The sequence below is a fragment of the Pipistrellus hanaki genome (assembly GCF_964339955.1).
Source record: "Pipistrellus hanaki genome assembly, chromosome: X".
Lineage (NCBI taxonomy): Eukaryota > Metazoa > Chordata > Mammalia > Chiroptera > Vespertilionidae > Pipistrellus > Pipistrellus hanaki.
Window position 1 is genome coordinate 10538273 of NC_140524.1, and position 24395 is coordinate 10562667.

General features: G+C 43.9%; 1 protein-coding gene across 4 annotated transcripts in view; it reads left to right on the plus strand.

Annotated features, from left to right (window-relative positions):
• MECP2 (methyl-CpG binding protein 2) overlaps positions 1 to 24395 on the plus strand; it is a 68188-nt gene that overhangs the window by 18973 nt on the left and 24820 nt on the right. For 2 of the 4 annotated variants that reach the window (XM_084871092.1, XM_084871093.1), the window contains one exon: positions 19528 to 19666. The exons of the other annotated variants lie outside the window; for them this stretch is intronic. In XM_084871092.1, the coding sequence (XP_084727218.1) occupies positions 19614 to 19666 (53 nt within the window). In that variant the 5' untranslated portion in view covers positions 19528 to 19613. The remainder of the gene's footprint in view (positions 1 to 19527; positions 19667 to 24395) is intronic. 4 annotated transcript variants of the gene reach the window in all.

The window sequence follows — 24395 nt, forward strand, 5'->3', positions numbered from 1 at the left end:
GAAGGAAGAAATCAACCAAAAAACTTGGACACAGACAATAGGTTTGGTAAAGGCCTGGGGTGGGGGGTGGAGGGAGGGGATGGGCTAGAAGGGGTCAATGGGGGAAAAGGGGGACATATGTAATACTTTCAACAATAAAGATTTTTTTAAATAAAAATAAAGACAATATTAGAAAAGAAAAGAAAAGAAAAAGTTATTTTTTTCTCCTAACTTTGAAGGCATTGCTATCATTGTCTTCTAGCATGCAGAGTCACTAAGGAAACAAACTAGCTGTGGTTCTTTTGTAGGTGGTTTTCTTTACTCTCTTCTTCCCTGGAGAATACTTTTGTCTCTTGTCAAGTCTTTTTAAAAATACGTTAGCTTCCATTCCTTTTTTTTTTTTTTTAATATATTTTATTGATTTTTTGCAGAGAGGAAGAGAGAGGGATAGAGAGTTAGAAACATCGATGAGAGAGAATCATCAATCAGTTGCCTCTTGCACACCCCCTACTGGGGATGTACCCGCAACCAAGGTATATGCCTTTGATCGGAATCGAACCCGGGACCCTTCAGTCCGCAGGCCGACGCTCTATCCACTGAGCCAAACCAGTTTCGGCTAGCTTCCATTCTTTTATTTTCTTTCTTATGAAGACTCCTGTTCACTTAATTTTGATCTTCCCTCATGTTTTTCATTTATTAATTTTTGCTCTGAATTTTGTAATATCTCCTAGACTTTATTTTCTACCTTTTCTGCTAAATTCTTTATTTCAGCCCAATTTTTTTCCCTAACTTATTGTGAAGCCTGTGTGTCCACTGCATAGAATCAGTTGTTGGCATTTTGACATATTTGCTTGGTTTGCATTGCTATGTACATTTTTATATCCTTTTGCTGACCATTTGAAAGGAACTTGCTACCTCTAGTCTACCTGTGACTTTGACTTTATGAAGCAACCAGCCCAGTTGTCTTACGGAAGGCCCACATTTTACAATAGATGTGTTTCTTTTCCTGTTTATCCCTTACATTAATTGCAAATGAGAGGTTATATCTGCGGGTTTGTTTAGGTAAACATTTGGGGTAAGAATATTTTGTATTAGCATCAGACTGATTGGTTCTCCTGTGGTTCTTGATGCTACATTTTACCACTTGGTTGACGAAAGAGGTTACTGCCAAGTCTCTCCATTGCGAATATACAGTTTTCCTATTGTAATTGATAAGTAATCTGTGATGCTTTGGCACCATATGAAGATCCTGTTGCCCAACAGCCATTCACCTAATGATTTTAGCATTCATTGATGATCCTTGCCTGCAGCTATTATTACATTGGTGTTATAAAATGATGGGTTTCTGTAATCTCTTGTACTTTTAATATTGGCATTCAGTAAAGAACTTTCCTTCATCAGGTAAGGAGGAACTATATTTCCTTCTAAAAAGGCAGTATAAATGCTAAATCTTTGCCTTTACTTGCTAAATTAATTACCTAATTCTAGAGTAAGGAGTTGGTATAATGAGCACCTCAGATGGTGGCAAAATATTTGCTGTTGGTCCTAGCCAGTTTGGGTCAGGGGATAGAGCATTGGCCTACAGACTGAAGAGTCCTGGGTTTGATTCCAGTCAAGGGGAATCCTTTCTTGCCTCTTCCTAGTTTCTGATGGTTTGCTAACAATCTTGGTATTTCTTTTTTTGTTTTTTTTTTTAATATATTTTATTGATTTTTCACAGAGAAGAAGAGAGAGGGATAGAGTTAGAAACATTGATGAGAGAGAATCATCGATCACCTGCCTCTTGCACACCCCCTACTGGGGATGTGCCCGCAACCAAGGTACATGACCTTGCCCGGAATCGAACCTGGGACCTTTCAGTCCGCAGGCCGACGCTCTATCCACTGAGCCAAACCGGTCCCGGCACAATCTTGGTATTTCTTGACTTGCAGTTGCATCATTCCAGTACCTGCCTTCCTCGTCATGTGGCATTCTCTGTGTGTGTCTGTTTTCACATAGCTGTCTTCTCATAAGGTCACCAGTCATATTGGAATATGGGCCCACCATACTCCAGGATAAATTCATCTTAATTCGTTGCATCTGTAAGGACCTCATTTCCCAATAAGGTCACATTTATAGGTACTGGGATTAGGATGCATCTTTTTTGAGGAAGACACAATTTAATACACAATACTACTTCATACCATACATAAAAATTTAAGCCTTGGTGTGGCTCAGTTGTTTGTCGTCCTGTGCATGGGAAGATTGCCAGTTTGATTCCCGATTAGGGCACGTGCCCAGATTGCTGGCTCGATCCCTGGTAGAGGTGCATGCAGAAGGAGGCTGAACGATGTCTCTGTGTGTCTCTGTCTCTTTGTTTCTCAGTCTCTCAAAATCAATTAAAACATAGTAAAAGAAAAAGTCACTGAGAAAATAGTTGAGACAAGTCATATCTGACAAAGAACTTGTATCAGAATATATAAAGAACTCCTATAACTCAATAGTAAAAAGACAACCTATTTTTAAAATGTGAAAAAATTTTAATAGATACCTCACAAATTATGGCCTCTGAATTATAACCAATATACTCATGAGGAAGTGTTCAACATTAGTCATTAAAGAAATACAAATTAAAGCACAATGAAATAATAGTACACACCCACCACAGTGGCCAAAATTGACAACACCAAATGTTGTTGGGGATGTGGGGTGGGGCTGACTAGGAAGTAGTGCCAGGGAACTCCATGTGGCTATGGTGACATCTATCTTGATATAAGGGTTTAGCTTATACAGGTGCATGCAGTTGACACAACTCATCAAATTATAAACTTAAGATTTGTCATTTTACTGGATGTAAATTTTAACTGAAAAAAGGACATGCATTTTCAACTCTAATTAATGATATGCATGCAGTAGTGTAAGTGTACTGGTGTGTGAACTTTGAAATGCTTCAAGAATAAGAATTGCCCTAGCTGGTTTGGCTCAGTGGATAGACCATTGGCCTGCGGACTGAAAGATCTCAGGTTTGATTCCGGTCCAGGGCATGTACCTTGGTTGTGGGCACATCCCCAGTGGGAGGTATGCAAGAGGCAGCTGATCGATGTTTCTCTCTCATCAATGTTTCTAACTCTCTATCCCTCTCCCTTCCTCTCTGTAAAATATGAATAAAATATTTTTTTTAAAAAATAAGAATTAATGGATGGATGAATGATGTCAACAACGGTAGAATCTAGGTGATAAGTATGTGGGTGTTCTTATACAGTTTGCTCAATTATACTGGATGTTAGAATTTTTCTTTACAATATGTTGTGGAAAAGTCACTTGGAATAATTCTTTTCTGTGTGGTTGTTATTGATTTGATACATAGTAGGTTTATTTGCTATTTTATGGTTTGCTTTTTTCCCTATTTTGGGGATACATAAAGTAGTTAATTGGTTCAAAAATCATGCCTAATATAATACAGGGAATTGCTACATAATTGATCTTTGTTTAGTTTGTGGAATAACAGAAAGCTACGATTATAATAGTGATTCTTTATATTAGTGGAATAACAAAAAGTTATTATTGCGGTGGTGTTTATTTATATTAATGGTTCATACATACATTTTATGTACATGTAAGTGTGTGTGGTTTTTGTAATTATCTGGTTATACTTGTCTTGATTATATTTATTGAAATGCAATTTGATGTCTAGTATAATAGGCTTGAATTTAAAAAAACACACCAAACCAATATATTGTATTGTAGAAAGGTATACTCAGCAGTCACATTTCCATCTCTATCCCCTTGAGGCTATTTCCCTCACCCCTTTATAGGTGACTATTTTTATCGGTTTCTTGCTCATCCTTCTATGGTTTCCTCTTGCAAAGATAAGCCAATAATTCTCTTTCTCCTTTCTTACACACAAAGTTAGCATGCTGGATATACTGTTTTTGCATCTTGTGTTGTTGTTGGTTGTTTTAATATATTATTGATTTCAGCAAGGAAGGGAAAGATAGAAACATCAATGATGAGAGAGAATCATTAATTGGCTGCCTCCTGCATCCCCCGTTCCCCACTGGGGATTGAATCCGAAACCCTGGCATGTGCCCTGACTTCCTGGTTCATAGGTCGCTGCTCAACCACTGAGCCACGCGGTCAGGCTTACATCTTGTTTTCAGTTTATTCTCAGTCCGTCCTGAAGGCCACTTCCTCTCAGCATAGATACACACCTTATTATGGCAGTATAGAACTTAACCTTCTTCATTTTTGTTGTTGTTCCCGCTGCATAGACTCTGTTGTATAGATCAGCCATGCTTAGTCAAGCAGCTCCCTGAGGATGGATGTTTGGGTCCTTTCAGTCTTTTCCTATTGTAAACAGGGCCCCACTGTTTCTTTGCATTTGTAACTAACCCATGGTTAATCTCTGAATTCTTTTATCATCTGTCTGTTTCTTTCTTGTTCTAGCCGTTTTTGTTCTGGTTTTATGGCTGTATTATCTTCTAGAATTTCTCGTTTATGGACAGAATCTTGGAGACAAGAGGCCTGGTTATCTGGCACACTGCTCCTGCTCTGTTGGAGTTGTCGTTTTCTGCAGGGTCCCCCCCCAGGGTGGAGGTTTGGAGTAGAAGTTATGTGAGGAACAGGACAGAGCAGGTTGACCAACAGACTTGGCTTTGCAGGGAACTAGACAGGGGTCAGCCCTCAGAGGCCAGAAAGCGGTGGACTTCACCTGGGCTGCTCCCAGCCACACCAGGAGTCTTGGGAGGAAGGGAAGGTTCCAGCCATTGACCGAGAAAAGACCCTTTGGTTTCTTGCCTGTGGGAGGAAGTGGCACCTTACCACTCAGAGAGTGCTCCATTGACGAGCCCAGAACCATCAGCTTCACCTGGGAGCTTGCTGGAAGTGCCTATCCCAAACCTACTGGGTCAAAATATGATGGCCAGCAATGCCCTCCGGGTGACTAGTGTGACATGAGAGAGTCTGAGGGGCACTGCTTGCCCCCAGTCTGCTCTAAGAACCTCTTTAGGGTTCTCATCTCCTTTGTAGCTCCTGCTCTACTCTGTTAGTCAACATATTCCTCTTACTTCCAGCATCTAGAAATTTGTGAAGTACATCTCATCTGTTCACAAGTCCCCTCCTACTGTCATCTCTGTGGGATATTTCTTCCTCTTTATACATCTGTGTACTTCGTTTCTTTGAGGTTTAAAGAGTTAGGTCATAGATGATCATCCTCTAGTGGAGGATTTGAAGCAGGGAACTAGCTGTGATGTGGTGAACTTTTATCACAGGTGATGAGGACAGAAGCCAGCTTGGAGTGGGTAAGTGGAAGGTGAAGAAATGGAGACTGGTTATAGACAACTCTTTTTGAAAAGTTTGCTCTAATGAGGACCAAAAAAATGGGGGTGGCGTAAAAGGTGATGTGAGGTTGCGGAGGATCTTTTTTAAGATGGGTGGCTCTGAGAGCGTGTTTGCACAAAGAGGAAAAAAGAAGGAGGAGACCCGACCCTATGAAGTTGCAGAGTAGAGTCTTTGCATGGAGAGTGACCACCTGAAGGCGGGCTTGGGGCAGGCACTTCCTCTTTGGTAAAAGCAAGAGGATAGAAGGCGCATGGATCCTTTGTTAAAGCTTAGGAGTCTAGGGAGAATTAGAGCTCAAGTAGAAGCTGGTGAGTTTATATGACAGCTGCAACAGGGGCAGCAGCATATTCTTGCAGAGTGCTGGATGCCAGATGTCCAAAATCAGGGTGTCACAGGGCCCTCTCCTGAGGCTCTAGCAAAGAATCCTTCCTTGCCACGTTAGCAGCTGGGAGCTGCCTGGCAATCCTAGACATTCCTTGGCATGTGGTTGCACCCCTCCAATCTCTGCTTCCATCTTCAGTTGGCCTCTCTTGTATGTGTCTTCTCACCCTAAATTTAAATGGTCTCATGTTGACCCGGCCAGCGTGGCTCAGTGATTGAGTATTGACCTGTGAACCAGGAGGTCATGGTTCGATTCCTGGTCAGGGCACATGCCCGGGTTGTGGGCTCAATCCCCAGTGTGGGATGTGCAGGAGGCAGGCAATCAATTATACTCTGTCATCATTGATGTTTCTATTTCTCTCTCCCTCTCCCTTCCTCTCTGAAATCAGTAAAAATGTTTTTTTTAAAAGATGGTCTCATTTTGTAATTCTTCACTTAATTTCATCTGCAAAGATCCCTTTTTCAAATAGAGTGCATTCATAGGTCTGATGGTTAAGACATATACATACAGTGGTGCCTCACACAACGAACTTAATTCGTTCCAGGAGCAAGCTTGTTATGCGAAAAGTTTGTTATGTGAAACGCGTTTTCCCATAACAATACATGTTAAAAAAAATAATTCGTTCTGTAGCATAAAATATGCTAAGATGACATAAAAAAAATATGCTAAGATGACATATTTTTATTTAGATACATCTAAAAACATAATTTTTAAAAAAAAAAAACACACATTTTTTTAATTTTAAGACAGACTAAGTAGAGTCTACCGAATCTTGCACATCTTCATCCATTTTCTGCTTTTTGGCCGATGGTTTCATGAAAAACCTGTCCAAAGTTCGCTGTGCGAGGCGTTCGTTATGCGAGGCACCACTGTACCTTGTTGGGGCTACCATTGAACCCACTATAGAAGCCTGTCCATCTCCAGAATAAAAGGGCCCAGAGAAGACCAGGATCCCCACCGAATGGTTGTTTTCAGTGGAATCCAAGCTATAAGTTGATGGGCAGTGGCAGTTCAGTCCCATTCTGTGTGGCATGACCACAGTAGTTCAGCTAAAGGAGTTCACAGTAGACTTAATGAGATGCTCATCTTGTCTTCTACTTAGGACCCACATAACTTGTCTGATTGTCACAATCTGGCAGCTGTAATAGGACAACTCTCATTATTCACTGGAAAGTTTGTGTAGTTAAAATGAAGTGTTCCCTTATTTGGCTGTTTAAAAGAGAGAAGAAGGAAATCTTACCTTTTGTGACAGCTTGGATGTAGCTGAGATTACAAGTGAAATAAGCCAGTTAGAGAAAAACAAGTATCATATAATTTCACTTATATGTGGAATCTAATGTTTAACAAAATAACATTAGAAATAGAAATAAAGGCATGGATGCATGGAATAGACTGGCAGTTCTCAGTGGGGAGGGGGGGTTTTGAAGCTGGATGAAAGAAGGTGAAGGGATTTAGCAAGAAAACATATACTGTAAAACACAGACAACAGTGTGGTGACAGCCAGAGGGAAAGGGGGGGTAGGCAAAGGGGAGAAATGGGGCCTGAAGGAGACTTTGCTTGGGGCGAAGGACGCATGATGCAGTGTGCAGGTGATGTTTTGTTGAGTTGTACACTTGAAATATATGTTTTTGACACCCCAATAAATTCAATTTAATTAAAAAAATAAAATATAGCCAAAACCGGTTTGGCTCAGTGGATAGAGCGTCGGTCTGCAGACTGAAAGGTCCCGGGTTCAATTCCGGTCAAGGGCATGTACATTGGTTGCGGGCACATTCCCAGTAGGGGGCGTGCAGGAGGCAGCTGATCGATGACTCTCTCTCATCGATGTTTCTAGCTCTCTATCTCTCTCCCTTCCTCTCTGTGAAAAATCAATAAAATATATTTTTAAAAAATAATAAAATAAAATATAGCCCTAGCTGTTTGGCTCAGTGGATAGAGTGTCAGCCTATGGACTGAGGGTCCCGGGTTCGATTTTGATTAAGGGCACATGCCCAGATGCTGGCTTGGTCCCCAGTAGGGGACGTTCATGAGGTAGCCGATAAGTGATTCTCATCATTAATGTTTCTATCTTTCTCTCTTCCCTTCCTCTCTGAAATCAATAAAAATATATTTTAAGAAAATAAAATAAAATAAAAAAGGAAGAAAAACATTAAGTATTCCCTTAAATCCATTCTGTACTTATATACCTTGTTCTATGATTCAACATGGAAATGAAACATTTTTAAAAGTTAAAGTACTTACAACTGTGTCTTCAAGACAACCTTTTAAAGATGCACATGCTCTGAAGAATAGCCACATCTTGCCTGGCCAACGTAGCTCATTGGTTGAGCTTCAATCTATGAACCAGAAGGTCATGGTTGGATTCCCAGTCAGGGCACATGCCCAGGTTGTGGGCTCAATCACTGGTTTGGGGTATGCAGGAGGCAGCCGATCTGTGATTCTCTCTCATCATTGATGTTTCTCTCTCTCTCTCTCTCTCTTCCCCTCTTCTCCTTCCCTCCCTTCTTCTCTGAGATAAAAAGAATAGCTACATCTTATTCATTCTTTCTCAAAGTCAAACAACTTTTAAAATGGCTGGTGCTAGTGCCAGAAAAATTAGCCCTAGTCATTTTATTATCTGCAAAATAAGAGATTCTCCTGTGTGTTCAGCTCACAGCCTCTATACTAAACTCCATAATCTTGTGCCTTCACTGGCACTCAGATGCCATTGATGGTTCCATCTTCTCTCTGGTCCTTGCTGCCCTCGTACCCTCATCTCTTTCCCAGGCAGTTGTAATGCTCCCTGGCATACCGCCTCCAAGCCTCACCACTTTCTTGCTTTGTCATACTCAACCAGTGAAGGCCCAACCCTGCTGAAATTCAGTCATCCATCTGCCCCATACCTGTTCTGCTATACAGCTGAATGTGGCCCCCTGACTGTTCTCATTTCAGGTTCACATCTGCTTACTTCAGGAGAACTTCACACTGCCCAGCCATCATACTGCAATTTCCCAATCTCTCCTTGTGTCTCCCACCCTCCTCATCAGCAGCCGCACGCATCTTGTAGCTGTTAATCTCATTTCTTGTTCCCAAAGAGGCTGGGAAGCAAACTGAAGAGAACGTCTGCAGGCCCCGTATCTCCTTATTAGCATCTGCCACCCTCACCCCCCTTCGCCCCCCAATCTCCTCAGTCCTCTCCTGGGCCCTTACTCCTTCTGTTCTAGGCCATCTCTCCAGCCCTCTCTTGCATTAGAGATTTCTCCCTCAAAGTTGAGTCCTTCCTATCCCCCCCCCCCAAGAGCCTGCTGTTATCTCTCCCACCTTGATAGAAGCTTCTCTTGGCCCACCAACCTTCCAGCTTCTCTGCCTCCCTTTTCCAGCAAGACTCCACTATGTCTCTCCATATGCTCTCTCGAGCCCTCTCTACTCAGTCCTTTGCTGATGTGAATGATGACCTTTATGTTGTTAGATCTGGAAGCCAGTTGTCACTTTTTCTCTTCCCCAACCTGTCAGTATCAGTGATCCCAATATCCATGAGTCTGACCCTTCTGTCCCATGTGTGCATCTTCTCACTAGGGCATACCTAGAATGCCCTGTTTCCCACCCAAACCACAGCTTTGGTTCCTTTCTAACAAAATAGGTGACTAATCATGTTTATCTTAACTATGTCGTCCCTGCTGGGGCAGAACCCTGCAGGGCAGGATTGTTCACTGTATTCACAGAGGTACCTAGAATGGAGCCTGAATCTTCCTCAATGCCCACATGGTGTTGGAGGTTTAGACTTCTCCACCCTCACTTCCAAGGTGATCTTATTCAGCCCCTTGCCTCTCTATTCCATCTGTAGACCACTGGCTACCAAATTTGTCTCCATGCTGACCAGCCACCTGTGCTCCCAGTGCTGACTTAACATCTCTGCTCAGCTTCTAACGGGCTCTTCCAACTGAGCAGAGATGTCAGACCCCAGCTCCCAACCCCAACACCTTCTCCTTCCCTAGTCTTCCACTTCCCGTTAAACAGCAACTCCATCTTCCTACTCCTTAAGCCAGAAACCGGCTGCTGGTTACCCAGAATGCTTTTCTGTCACACCACATCCATTTATCCCCAAACCCTGTTCATTCTCCCTAAAAGGTCTCCCCATCTCCACTGGTCACATTCTGGTCCAAGCACCCAGCATGCCTCTGCCCTTGCCCCCTGCATCTCTGTTCAGCCATGCAATATTTGGGCTAGAACGTGGTTCTCTTCTGTTCATGACCCTCCAGTTGGCTCCCCTGTTGCTCAGTCAAAGCCGAAGTCCTTAGCGTGGTCTACAAGGCTCACTCATTGTGATCACCTCTCCTGCTACTCTCCTGTCACTTACCCACTGAGGTCTCCCTGGCCTCCTCGCTTTTCCCTGGAACCTCCAGGTACACTCTTGCCACAAGGTCTTGGCCTCAGAGTCATTCCCTCTGTTAAGGCATTCTTTTGGGTCTCCTTCAAGTCTGCTCAATTGTGGCCCTTCCTGAAGATTGGTGTCTGCTTCTACCCTACCACTTCCCCCTGCCTGGCCTAGCACTTGTCATCATCTTCTATATGCTATTTTATTCATTCATTTTGTGTTCCCTTTCCCTCTCTCCCTTTCACTAGAATCTAAGCCCCATGAAGGAAGAGTTTTCCCCCACCACCACCTCTTGTATGCTGTATCTCCAGTTCCTAAAATTGGCAAGGAGGATGAATGGATAGATGAGTGAATTCTGAAGTGGGACCTTGTCCTAAGATTTTCTCTTATGCTAAGAGGGGCATAGTGGACTGCATCCTGCTCTGCTGTTGGCCCATTAGCTTCTATGTGGCCCAGAAGAACAATATTGTTTATGGATTCATCAAACCTGCAGTCCGGAGTCAGAAGGCACCCATAAGGGGCAGATATGTGGAGTTAAAGTTTGAGTTACTTTGGGGGATTTGTGGTTATCAAAAAACATGGAATAAATTGACGAGGGTCTAAACAGCACCTACACAGTTTGCCCCACATTTTAAACATACATCCTTTATGAGTGTACAATTTAATAGTATGGTTTCCCAATGCAGCTTTGAAAAACAGGAGAAATGAATTTAAAGGCTGTCAGGTGCCTTTGCAATCTGTGGCTTGGTATTTGTGTAACAACATTTGTGTTTTGCCAACAGATGTGTTGCTTGAAGTACCCATGACAGTGGTCTTTGTGGTTTTCTGCCTGACTGGACGAAACCTCAGGAACTGATTCCTGAGAAGAGGCTGACACTGCCCACCCCAGCTCCCAGGCCTGAGGAGCCTGACCACTCTGCCCTTAGTGACCCCTACAGACATCTGGTGCAGCCCCTATAGCCAGAAAGGACAATGATTTTCTCACATGTTGCTTTTTCCCTAGTGGGTTATGAACTTCTGGACCAGAGACCCCATGCAACTTCTGAGGGCCTTCCCCTGCATAGTATGGCACCTGGAATGAGTGGCTGATGGGGTTTCTCCTGGGACCCAGAAGGGGCAGGGATTCTGGCTCATGGCGTGGCTTTCCCGCTCACCTCCACTATCTGGACCTGGTGTTCCAGTTTCACGCACCCGGCTTGAGCCACACTTGTCTCCCTACTTGGCAGCTGTAGTTTGGAAGAGCAAAATGCTCTGGCCCGTTAAGTGAACTTTCTGAGTCTCAGCAGTTCAAACAATGTTTTGTTTTGTTCTGGTCAGGTTATGACACCCATACTATGAAGGAAAGGAAAGCAGTCTGGTAGGAGGTGGTGAGTTGTGTTGTTAATTGTTTTATTTTTAAGTTTTACATATTTTTGCAGTGAGTCAAGTTTTCTTTGAATAAATAATGCCGGGAGCTTATCACATAGAAAGCATTTGTGTTGTCCTTCAGTACATTCTGAATTATATAGGTTTATTTTTGTCTCTTGATTCACTTATAAACAACTCAAAGGGCTGCATTTTTAGCCAACAGAAATAGGAAGAAAGAATCTCAGAATTTATTTTGTCATTTCTCAATAGCTTGAGTTATAGTGATTGTGATAACTTAGTGGGAAAGCTGTGTAGCGAATAAATCTCACATATGGTTTATCATGAACATTTTGTTGTGCCTTTTTTTTTTTCCTTCTAAGCACTCAGATTTATTCTGGGGATGCAAGGCTGGTACAATATTCACAAACTAATAAATGTGAGACATCACATAAAAAAATGAAGGATAAAATCACATTATCCTATCAATAGACACAGAAAAAGCATTCGATAAAAATCCAGCACCCAGTTTTTAAAAATATCTTTTATTGATGTTTTACAGAGAGGAAGAGAGAGTGATAGAGAGCTAGAAACATCGATGAGAGAGAAACATCAACCAGCTGCCTCCTGCACACCCGGAGATGTGCCCCCAACCAATGTGCATGCCCCTGACTGGAATCGAACCTGTGACCCCTCAGTCCACAGACCAACGCTCTATCCACTGAGCCAAACCGGTTTCGGCTCCAGAACTCATTTTTGATAAACACTATAAGCAGAGTTGAAATAGTGGGATATACCTCAACATAAAAAAGGCCAGCCCTAACCAGTTTGGCTCAGTGAATAAAGCATCGGCCTGTAGACTGATGGGTCCCAGGTTTGATTCCCGTCAAGGGCATGTACCTTGGTTGCAGGTGCATCCACAGTGGGGGATGTGCTGGAGGCCGCTGATTGATGTTTCTCTCTCATTGATGTTTCTAACTCTCTATCCCTCTCCCTTCCTCTCTGTAATAAATCAATAAAATATATATTTTTTAAATGGCCATATAGCCTAGCCCAGTGGTCAGCAAACTGCGGCTTGCGAGCCATGGTTTGCCACTCTGTTGACTAATGAGTTTGGCAACCACTGACCTAGACTCTCGATTCCAATAATTATAGGCTGTTGTTGTTCCTTGTGATTAAGCCCTATCCCAGTGGTCGGCAAACTCATTAGTCAACAGAGCAGCAAACCGCGGTTCTTGAGCTGCAAGTGGTTCACGGAGCTGTAAGTGGCTCACGGAGCTGTAAGTGGCTCACGAAGCTGCAATTTGCCAACCACTGGCCTAACCAGTGTGGCTCAGTGATTGAGTGTTAACCTATGAACCAAGATGCCACAGTTCGGTTCTTGGTCAGGGCACATGCCCAGGTTATGGGCTCAATCCCCAGTGTGGGGTGTGCAGAAGGCAGGCAATCAGTGATTTTCTTTCATCATTTATGTTTCTATCTTTCCCTCTCTCTTCCTCTCTGAAATCAATTTAAAAAAAAAACTTTTAAAAAAGGCTATTTAGCCGAAACCGGTTTGGCTCAGCGGTAGAGCGTCGGTCTGCGGACTGAAAGGTCCCAGGTTCGATTCCGGTCAAGGGCATGTACGTTGGTTGCGGGCACATCCCCGGTAGGGGGTGTGCAAGAGGCAGCTGGTCGATGTTTCTCTCTCATCGACGTTTCTAGCTCTCTATCCCTCTCCCTTCCTCTCTGTAAAAAATCAATAAAACATATATTTTTAAAAAAATAAAAATAAAAATAAAAAAAATAAAAAAGGCTATTTAGAAAGATTAACTACCTTGTGGCCCAAACAATGGAGTCCCACCCCAGCCTCCTACTTCCCATGCCCTGTAGTCCCTGCCTCCCCGTGTAATCCTTGTCCTACCCTATATAAGCAGCTGGCTTATGAGGGGCTGCAGAGCAAGTTTTGGTGGATGACCTGCTGCTCTCCCATACTGCCGGCAGTATTGGAATAAACACGCATATATGATTTTTTTTTAAAAGGCCATTTATGGCAAGTCTACAGCCAACATCATAATCATTGGGCAAAAACTGAAAGTGTTTCCCTTAAGAACAGAAATAAGACAGGGATGTCCTCTTTCACCACTCTTAGTCAGCATAGTTCTGGAAGTCCTAGACACATCCATCAGACAAGAAGAAAAAATAAAAGGCATCCAATTGAAAAGGAGGAAGTTAAACCGTCATTATTCACAGATGGCATGATACTGTACATTGAAACCCCTAAAGACTCCACAAAAAAACTGCTAGATTTAATAAATGAAATCAGGAAAGTAGCAGGATACAAAATTAACATCTAAAAAGCAATGGCATGTTTATACACCAATAATGAACTCTCAGAAAGAAAAGCTAAAACAGTCCCATTTACCATTACAACAAAAATCAGATACCTAGGAATAAACTTAATCAAGGAGGTAAAAGACCTGAATATTAGGCTAAGTCAGTGGTCTGCAAACTCAGTCAACAGAGAGGCAAACCACGGCTCGTGAGCCACATGTGGCTTGCAAGCTGCAGTTTGCCAACCACTGGGCTAAGTGAAACAAGCCAGGCATAGAAAAATGACTATCTCGTGATCTCACTTATATGTGGAATCTAATGAACAAAATAAACTGATGAACAGAATAGGTCGAGAAGCATGGATGCATGGAACAGACTGACAGATCTCAGAAGGGAGTAGGGAGGGGGGATGAGAAGAGGTTAACCAAAGAACTTGTATGTATACTAGAGGCTAACTTGTATGTATACTAGTGGGGTCCCTTTGGGTAGCCTGCAGGGATCGGGCCGAAACCCGCAGTTCAATGCTGCCTGCAGCTCCTACCTGCCACTCCCACTCATCCCGGCCTCACTGTTGCCTGCCACAGGCTTATGCCCAATCAGTCCCGATCCAGAAGAGGCTCATGCTGCCACAGCAGTGCCCGCCAGCCATGAGCCCTGTGTCTGGCGCCCTCCCAAGGGGAGTGGCCTGCGGGATCGGGCTGAAACCAGCTCTCCGACATCCCCAAGGGATCCCAGATTGCAAGAGGATGCAGGCCAGGCTAAGGGACCCCACTGGTGCACAATCAGGCCAGTGAGGGACTGCGGGAGGGCTCCAGGATGTGTCAGGCCCATCTTGCTCAGTCCTGATCGGCTGGACCCCAGTAGCTAGCTAAACTACTGATTGGAGCATCTGTCCCCTGTCCCCAGGGGTGGTGGTCAGTGCACACCATAGCAAGCAGTTGGACAACCTTCGCATATCATTAGCATATTATGCTTTGATTGTTTGTTCTGCCGTAGGGTCTATTTGCATATTACCCTTTTATTATGTAGCATTATTATATAGGATTTATTGTAATGTCCAGAGATAGGCATAGTCCATGGACACAGACAATAGTGTGGTAAAGGCCTGGGGGGTGGGGCTGGGTGGAGAGGGGTCTAAGAAAAGGGATATGGGGGACATCTGTAATACTGTCAATAATTTTGGAAAAGAATCCCACATTGTGTGGATCTAAGAAAGCCTAAATATGGGATTGGAGACTTGTGGTGTCCTCTTCTCTCATGTGCCCTGAAGTCTGAGGCAGGCTGTCCATGGCCATTACAGTCAGTGGTTCTGTCAATATCTGGGATCCAGTGCCCTTCAGTCTTTTTCCTCAATCACCTTGAGCAAGAGACTTTCATTGTCGAGGTTACCTGTAGTCACAAGATGGCAGTTGCAGCTCTAGCCATTGCATCTTCTTCTCCAGGTAGAAAGAAGGAGAGATGGGGAAAGGACAGTAGGGACTTGCCACCTTACCTTACCTTACCATTCCATTCCATTCAATCATTTCCCTTTCCACATCTATCTCTCTTTTTTTTTAACTGAGGAACAAATAGTGACTATAGCGAGCAATTATTTATTTCTCACTAATGGATCTGGATGCAAGATGGGGTTCAGATCTGTTTGCAAGCCTATGGTTCTTGAACTCAGGAAGGGAAAGCAACTGCCAGGGACAGTTTCTTCTTAAGTGGACATTTTCTTCTCAAGAGCCCAAGAGGAGTGAGCGGACTTATCCTCCTTAGTCCCATCAGAGAAAGCTAGAGCAAGTGTGAGCAAACGCAGAGCCAGTGGGCAGGGAGATGCTCTGTCCACGACCCATGGAGCAAGAGCCAGCCAGAAGAATGAAGAGGCAGCACATACTGCCTCCGTCTCATTGGCCAGAACGTTATCCCAGCTCTGCTGGGAAGCTGGGAAGTCTCTCTTCTTAGCTGACTACAGGGTCCCATTAGGAAGGCAGATGGAGGAACTGGGTGTCAGCAGCTGGCACCTAGGGGACAATTATTCCTCCCTTGCTCCCTGCAAGCTAAGGGATGGTGATAAAACCGAGGCTTGGTCAAGCCCATTTTGCCTTCAGGGACTTTGACTCTTGAGGGATAGTGAGAGAGAAGTCATGGTAGTGGCATTGCATCAGAAAGTGAGCAGTGGTGGCTAATGTCCAGAGATAATCTGGTGATGCCCAGGGTGGGTTTCCCAACCAGATGGTCCCTTTAGTACACCTTGGCTATGTTTTCAGTTGTGTGGCTGCTTTTCTGAGCTTTGTTTTCAGTTATGTAAACACTTTTCTGGCTTATTTCTTTAGTCTTCTCTCCATCTCCAGATCTGCCAAAACAAAAAACAAACAAAACAAAAAACCACACACACGCAACTCCTTTGTAATTGCAGTAGCTAGATTTGGTTTCTGTTGCTTGCAACCCAGGTCCTTGATGTATGGGCAAGGAAAAAACATGCTTTCAAATTTTTATCTCAAGATAGAAGAGGAGCATAGGCTTTTTGAGCCATGTTGCCCTTAGGATTAAATCTCAGCTTTTATACCTACTAGTTGTCAATTGCTTTTTCTGTCCTTGAGCCTGTATTGCCTTTGGTTACCTACTTTAATACATTGCTGAGCATTTGGTGAGATTGTGTGTAAAGCAGTGATTGTGCAAGTATTAGGAAAATGTCCTGGTCTGAGCTTTTGGACTGTTCTATATCATTTGAGTAATGGGCTAATAGCTTAGCAGTACTGGTAACAGCTAAAAGGGCCCTCTGGAAAGGGGGTAAAGAGGGTGGGAAGTGCGCTGGTGCCCACTGAATGGCGCTCACCAACAGACCCTGGCCTCCATCAAAGCACAGTGCTTGGCAAACAGAGGCTGTTCTGTGAATAAATGAATGCATGCTTGGGTGTAATTCCATGGGGTTTGGATGAGTGTTGAAGTGTTTGGATTGGGGAAAACAATTCAGCTGCATAGCACCATTCAACAACTCATCCTAGGCTTAATTAAGTGCCTCTAACCCAGCAGTTGGGACAGTTATCTTGGGTTATTCAACAATCACTCATTGTGAGTATATTTGTGCAGATTTTTAAATTTCCTTTTTAGTCTAAACATGAATGCAACAGTGTTTATTACTGCCTTACCATTAGTCACCACTAATGAACAAGAAATTCATAAAAGAAGAGATACAGGTGGCTAATGAAGATGTAAGAAAAGAGTTCTGCTTCAGTGATAATCAAAGAGACACAAATGAAAACAAAGATGATGCCATTATCACCTACCAAATATGTAAAGATTAAAAAGACAGAAAGAAAAGATCTAGTGCCAGCTAATGCTGGGATCTGCTCCTGCTGCACAGCTTGCTCCCCACCTACTGAGCCGGCCTGCACATGCAACCAGGTGAGGCCTTTCCTTGTCTCCGGCACATATGGATCCATTGTTGAGCAGGTGACTCCCCACACAGTTCACAACTCAGGAAGTGCAAACTCTAGAGTAATGATTGGCCTGTGAGTGTCCCTGCTACCACCCAGGCCCCTCTGTAGGGAACAGCTGCTTCCAGGATCCTGTGTATGTTTTTTGACATGTTCTGTGCATGTGCACATGCACGTACACACACTTGAAAACCTATTTTTATTTTCCCTGCACTGCTCGGATCAGGTATATTTTTGTCCAGCTTGTCTCCGTTACTAGATTCATTAGCACGAAGTTGCATCTCTTTTTTGTAAACCTCTGTAATATATGTATTTATGTCTCCTTTTTCATTCTAGAATTCTTTGCTTGCACCTTCTTCCTTTTTTCCTTGTCTTGGTAGAACTTTGTCAGTTTTATTAGTCTTTTAAGAGCAAACTTTTAGGCATAATTGTCTCGTATTACTCTGTCCGCTTTCTAGTTTGTTAAATTTTACTTTTATCTGTATTATATCTTCTACTTTCTTGGGGTATGTTCTCTTGTTTTCTTTTTCTTTAAGAAAATATCTTTATTGATTTCAGAGAAGAAGGGAGAGACGGATAGAAACATCAGTGATGAGAGAGAATCATTAATTGGCTGCTTCCTGCACTCCCCACACTGGTGACTGAGCCTGCAACCTGGGGCTGTGCCCTGATTGGGAATCAAACATGACCTCCTGGTTCATAGGTTAGTGCTCAACCACTGAGCCACACCAGCCGGGCCTTTTTCTCACTTCTCAAACTGTAAACTTAGCTCATTGATTTCCAGCATTCTTTTCAAATATAAGCATTTAAAGCTGACCCTCAAACTATTTCAGCTGCATCCAGCAAATTTTTTCTTGTGTAGTACTACCACTTTAAGTCAGCTTAAAAGGTTTTTATCCTTTATGATTCTCTCTTTGAACCACAAATTATTTAAAAATGTATTTTTTAAATTTCTAAGCACATAGCTTTGTGGTGTTTTCCTAGTTACTGTTTTTAAACTCAAGTTCTAGCTAAATTGCACTGTAGTCTGAGGACTTGGTATGTGTGACATCAGCTCTCGCAACTTGTCGATAAGTGTGTGACTGCTTGAATAGAGCATACAGCTGCCAGGCAGGGCTGCAGAAGGCTTCAGCTCATCATCTCGTCTTGTCCATCCTCTCTTTTACTGTTATTTTTGTCTGCCCGATTTGCCCGTGGATGGGGAACATTTGTCAGAGTATCTTGTCATGTTGACGGTCACATCAGTTTCTCTGTGGACTTTATAAATTTTGGCTTTATTATTTATTTTAAGGCCTTTAGGAGCGGTATTATTTTCCTGGTAAATTGGACTTTTGGCATTATGAATAACCCTCTTTATAATTAACAGTGCTTTTGCTTTGAATTTTACTTTGTTGGATAATAATAACACTGCACTATCTGTGTTTTTGGTGGGCACTGCCTCTTTTCATTTTTCTTCCTTTTGTGTCTTTATGGGTTAGATGTAACTCTTGAAAAGTGATAAATAGCTAGATTTTTTTTAATCCATTCTGTCTTTCATCCATTGACATCTATTTAATTACTGATGCATTTATATTTGTTTATACCATTTCATTTTGTGCATTCCAGTTTTTCTACATTTTCTTTTCTTCCTTTCTTGCCTCCTCTTAGATTGGTTTTTTAAAATTGTGGTAAGATACACATAACATAAAGTTTACCTTCTTAACCATTTAAGTATACAGTTTAGCATTAAATAAATTCATATTTTTATACTATTATCTTTTGAATTAAATTTTAATTGGTATCATATAGTATATGTAGTACCATACCCTGCACTTACATTTTTCATTTAATAATAGAACATTTTTAGGGACTAAAGTGTTTATGCCCCCCCCCCCCAAAAAAAAAAATTTCCAAGTTGATAACCAAACTCTCAATGGGAAAATATTTGGAGACGGGGCCTTTGGAAGGTAATTAAAGCTATATGAGGTCATGAAGGTGGAAATAATCATGGAATTAGTGTCCTTTAGAAGAGACACCACCGAGCTCGCTTGCTCTCTGTTATGTGCCATGAGTACACAGTGAGAAGGCAGCTAGCTGTCTGCAAGCCAGGAAGAGGGCCCACCAAACATCTAATCTGCTGGGACCTTTCTCTTGGACTTCCTGCCTTAAAACTGTGAGCAATAAATTTATAATGTTTAATCCACTCAGTCTGTGCTATTTAGTTATGGCAGACCAAGCAGACTATTATATCCATGTTATGAAAAACAGTAAATGTCCTTTTAAATATACCTTATATTCCATTGCAAATTTAGCGTATCTTCTATCTTGGCCTTCCGTTGGCTCCCTACCCCTTACCTCTGAATACCCTGCATCTTCTCTGTGCCAAACTTTCCAAAAGAGTCGTTTATATTCATGATCTCCACCTCCCCGTTGGTCAGCCCCTAGGATCGCTTCTCGACTCTGTCCTTCCACGTGCAGTGGTTCTGGACAAGCTGCTGTTTGCCTGCCCGATCAGGATCCACTCATGGAATCCACACCAGCTCAAGAGGCAGACTCATCCTTACACAAACTCCGCAGGTGAGAACTTAACCAGACTCAAGCATTTAGTGCCTTTCCATGGCATGTGAAAATGTTGATTTCCTTCTTGCAGCTCTTCACTGGCAAAAAGGGGAGTTAAACCAGGTCATATTCTTGGTCCCTCGTCACTTTGTCTCCTTCCCTGCACTGGGCTCTGTGTCCTGCATTGAGGTTCCTGTGGACCTCTCTCCAAGTGGTCCCAGATGGCGGTGAAGTTACTCTTGCTGCGTGTGCCCCCTGCTCTGCTGAAGCCGCTGAGAGCAGTGACTGCCTCTGCTCGCCCACCACAGCTTCTCCTTGTTACCTCTAGTAACACTAAAACGGCCCTTATTACACTGCTTGTTCCTTTGAATAACATTTGTAGGTATGTGGAACTGTGGGAAGAAGGCAGTTAGCAGGCGGCACATTAAATACTAGAACCAAAAACTGAGTTCAACGAGGCTCAAGTGTCCCAGAACTTTTGTCCCACCAAACAGTTTCATGCACATCTACACAGTGGTTCCCCGAGCATGACTCAGTTTGATGGTTGATCGTGAGAGTACAGAGAAGTAAAGGTTGAAGCACGTCTGTGGAAAATGATCTTATGGTGAATAAGGTATTATGTAATGTCTCTGTTAGCCCCAGGAACCTCTGATCTTCCAGAAGATGGTCCCGTGGACCCTAGAGGTGGTGTCAGATGGGCACTGTCCCATACGCCTGCCCGACCTGGGCAGCTACTCTGTCAGCCTTCCTTCTGTTGCCCACCTGACAGTCCCCAGGTTCAATCTTTGGGTTTCAGCTGACATCCCATTAGGTGGCGACAGAGAGCATTAAAATGAAGTATGAAGGAAATTGAACTTGTTTTGCTTCATGTTAGAAAAAGGCTCATGGGGTGTATATACAGTTTAGTCAGATTTTACCGTGCAAGGTAAAATTTGAAGGTTTTTGTCCTTTTTTCTCCCTCCCGTTCTCAACCCACTGCTTGCCTTACCACATCCCTTGCCTCTCCCTATATAAGGTGGTTAGATCAGAAGACCTATCAGCCAAACCCCATGTCCTCTGCTCTGTGTCACACGTGATAGCAGCACCAGTCATGCAAGCTGAGAACCCAAGTCTCCTGACCTACCCGTCACTGCCCTTATCCCAGGAGCCAGCCAGCCTTGTCCTATGTTTATTTCTCCAACCTCTCTCTTCATCCCTCCTCCACTCACCTGGTTCAGTCCCTCATCTCTCTCTCTAGAACTCCTACAATAACTTGCTAACTCTTCTACACATTTCTGTCTTCCATGCAGTCCCTAGAGTCAAATATCACTCCCTTGCTTTAAACTTGAGAGTGGCACCCATGTCTTCCAATGGTGTTGAGGCCCCCTAATGTGACCCATGCCTCTTTCTGGCTTCTGTTGCTGCCCCTTTTCTCATAGGTGTTCCCCGCAGCCACACAAAACTGCTCTCTATCTGTGTTTCCCCTCCTATTTATTCTTGAAGACTCAGCTCAGGTATCTCTTCCTGCAGAAAGCCCTTCCTAAGCCCTCAGACCCCATCCGGGTTAGATCCCTCCTCTTTTGCTTCCACTTCATACCAAGAGAGAAATCTGTTAACTGTCATGGCTCTTGTACCCCAGGCAGGAGGAGAAGCTGTGTCTTCCACGTTCACAATACATGCGCTCAAGAAAGCATCCTGAGCCCTGGCTGGGTGGCTGAGTTGGTTGGAGCATGGTCTGAGTATCCCACTGGTCACGGGTTTGATTCTCGGTCAGGACACATACCTAGGTTGCGGGTTCAATTCCTAGTCTCAGAGGCAACCGCTCAATGTTTCTCACATTAATGTGTCTGTATCTCTCTCCCTCCTCCTCTCTCCTCCCCTTCCTTCCTCTCTAAAATCAACCATATTTTTTTCAAAGCATGCTGAGCCCGGCTGGCATAGCTCAATGGTTGAGCACCGACCTATGTACTAGGAGGTCACAGTTCAATTCCTGGTCAGGATACATGCCTGGGTTGTGGGCTCAGTCCCAGTAGGGGACATGCAGGAGGCAGCCGATCAATGATTCTCTCTTATTGATGTTTCTATCTCTTTCTCCCTCTCACTTCCTCTCTGAAATCAATAAAAAATATATATTATTTAAAAGCATGCTGAGATGTTCATTCCCCTCAGCTTTCCAAGCCCACACACTCCCTGTCATAGGCTTGCTCAGCGCCCCGAACAGTCACCCTCCATTAAGGATTCAGTGCCAGACCCACAGTCTTTGTCTCTCTGACCCAGTCCTTTCCATCCCACAGGTGACTTAAGTGCACACATAGATGACCCTCATAACACCTGGCTCCCCATCTCTTTGACCACCTCTGCTCCCATGATCTCAGCCACCCACTGCCACCATCACAGCCTGGTCTTTGTCATCACTGGAAACTGTTCCACCCACGGAGCTGTAATAGCTCTGCTGGTGACAAAGACTTCCTGTGCTCTTAGCTCTCAAGTTCTGTGTTCCTTGGGACTCCTCTCATGAATCATACCCATCACCCTACAAACATATTTTAGAATTTCCTATCTTCACTGAGCGCTGCCTCCTCCACTTCTGCCCTGTTCTCTGTTCCCCCATTGGCCATGCTCTTCAAGAGTTGTCTACTCACCATCCCCTCTCCTTACCTCCCACTCATGCTCAGCCCCACTCCAGAGGCTTTCTTGCCCACATTCCACAGTCTCAGCCCCCACTGGATGTCCACATTGGTATGGCCATTGGCAAGTCCTCCTTTTGACATGGTTATTCCCTCCTGGAAACTTTGTCTCTTCCGGGACCTCACTTTGTACAGCATCCCTGGCACCCTTATCTCACATCTGAGCCACATTCTGTGTTTGGAGGGATCCCCTCACCTTATGAGTTTGATGGGAGGTCAAGTGACCTCTGACTGTAGTCTCTTCTTAGGTTCCCTTTCAGCTGGGGAAGCTGTCAGCAAACTACATCCCAAAACCAAATCTGGCCCACTGCCTGTTTTTTGTAAAAAAAAAAAAAAAAAAAAAAAAAAAAAAAAAATTGATTGCAGTCTAACCCCACCCCTTACTTGAAGCATTATCTGTGGCTTCTCCCCACTGCACTGCAATATGAGTGGTTGTGAGAAAGGCCATGTGACCCGCAGAGCACCAGATAGCAAAACAGAAAATATTTGCTCTCTGGTCCTTTACCCAAAAAATAGCCTCAGTCCGGCCAGTGTAGCTCAGTGGTTGAGCATCTACCCATGACCCAGGATGTCACAATTTGATCCTCAATCCTGGCATATGCCCAGGTTGCAGGTTCCATTCCCCGTAGGGGGTGTGCAGGTGGGAGCCAATCGATGATTCTCTCTCATCATTGATGTTTCTCTGTCTCTCTATCCCTCTTCCCTCCTCTCTCTGAAATCAGTAAAAACATTTAAAAGATTTTTTTAAAAGACCTGAGCCCTGCAGGAGAGTATGGGCATGTGCCTAGGATCTGCCACTCAGACCTACCTGCCTGGGCAGCAAGAGAAGTCCTTGCTCAGTGTCAGGCCTGCAGGAAGGACCCCAGTGACCTGTGGCCAGTGCTGCCCCCTGCAGGGTGGCAGAGGCATTGCTGGTTGCCCTGTGCCAGCCTGGCTGCAGGATTTGGAATGTTGTTTCTGGCCAACTTAGCTCAAAACCTTTTCCTCCAACACTAGGGATTCTCTGGCCACCCAGTAAGCCTTTCCCCCAATTTGTTATTATGGTAAAATACACATAACATAAAATTTACCATTTTTAACTGTACAGTGTCGTAATATTAAGCACATTAATATTGTGAAAACATCACCACCTTCTATCTTCCAATAGCCTTTTAATCAAGTCCTTGTCTGTAAATCAGCTAGAGTTGATCTCCATTGCTTGCTGCCAATAATCTGGACAGATACACCTGATTGTCTTGCTGCCACCTCACTCCTCTCCCTCTGTCTCCTTTGCTGACTCTTCTCATCGGAACTCCAGGTAGGGGAAGAAAAGTTGTTCACACTCACATCTGAGGTGCCAGTCCTGCGCCAGTAGATTTTGGATTTTATTCTGAGAGGGATGAAAGGCCTACAACCTGGGCATGTGCCTTTACCGGGAACCGAACCGGCAACTTCTCAGTTCACAGGATGACGTTCAGCCAACTGAGTCACACCACCAGCTAGGGCTCAAATTTCTCCATTTTTAGATAAGGGGCCCTGTATTTTCATGTTGCATGGGGCCCTGCAAATTGTGTGGTCAGGCCTACCTCATTTAAAAAAAAATTTTTTTTTATTGATTTCAAAGGAAGGGAAAGGGAGAAAGAGAAACAATGATGAAAGAGAATCATTGATCGGCTGCCTCCTGCACGCCCCAGATGGGGATCAAGCCCACAACCCAGGCAAGTGCCCTGACCGGGAGTCGAGCCATGACCTCCTGGTTCATAGATCGACACTCAGCCACTGAGCCACACCAGCTGGGCTCATTTTGAGCACAGTTTCTCTGCCTTTATCATGCCGCTCCATTCCATCACTCCTGATTTTCTTAGAAAATGCCAGATTGTTGTCTATGGCCATACCACCCTGAACACGCCCGATCTCGTCTGATCTCAGAAGCTAAGCAGGGTTGGGCCTGGTTAGTACTTGGATGGGAGAAAATGCTAGCTTGTACCTGGGGTCAGGGCCTTGGCTCTTGCTGCTCCTTATGCCTAGGCCCCTCTTTATATGGCCTCCTCCCCTCACTTCCTTCAGAATCACTTCAGAGAGGCCTCGGGCCCCTGCCCATC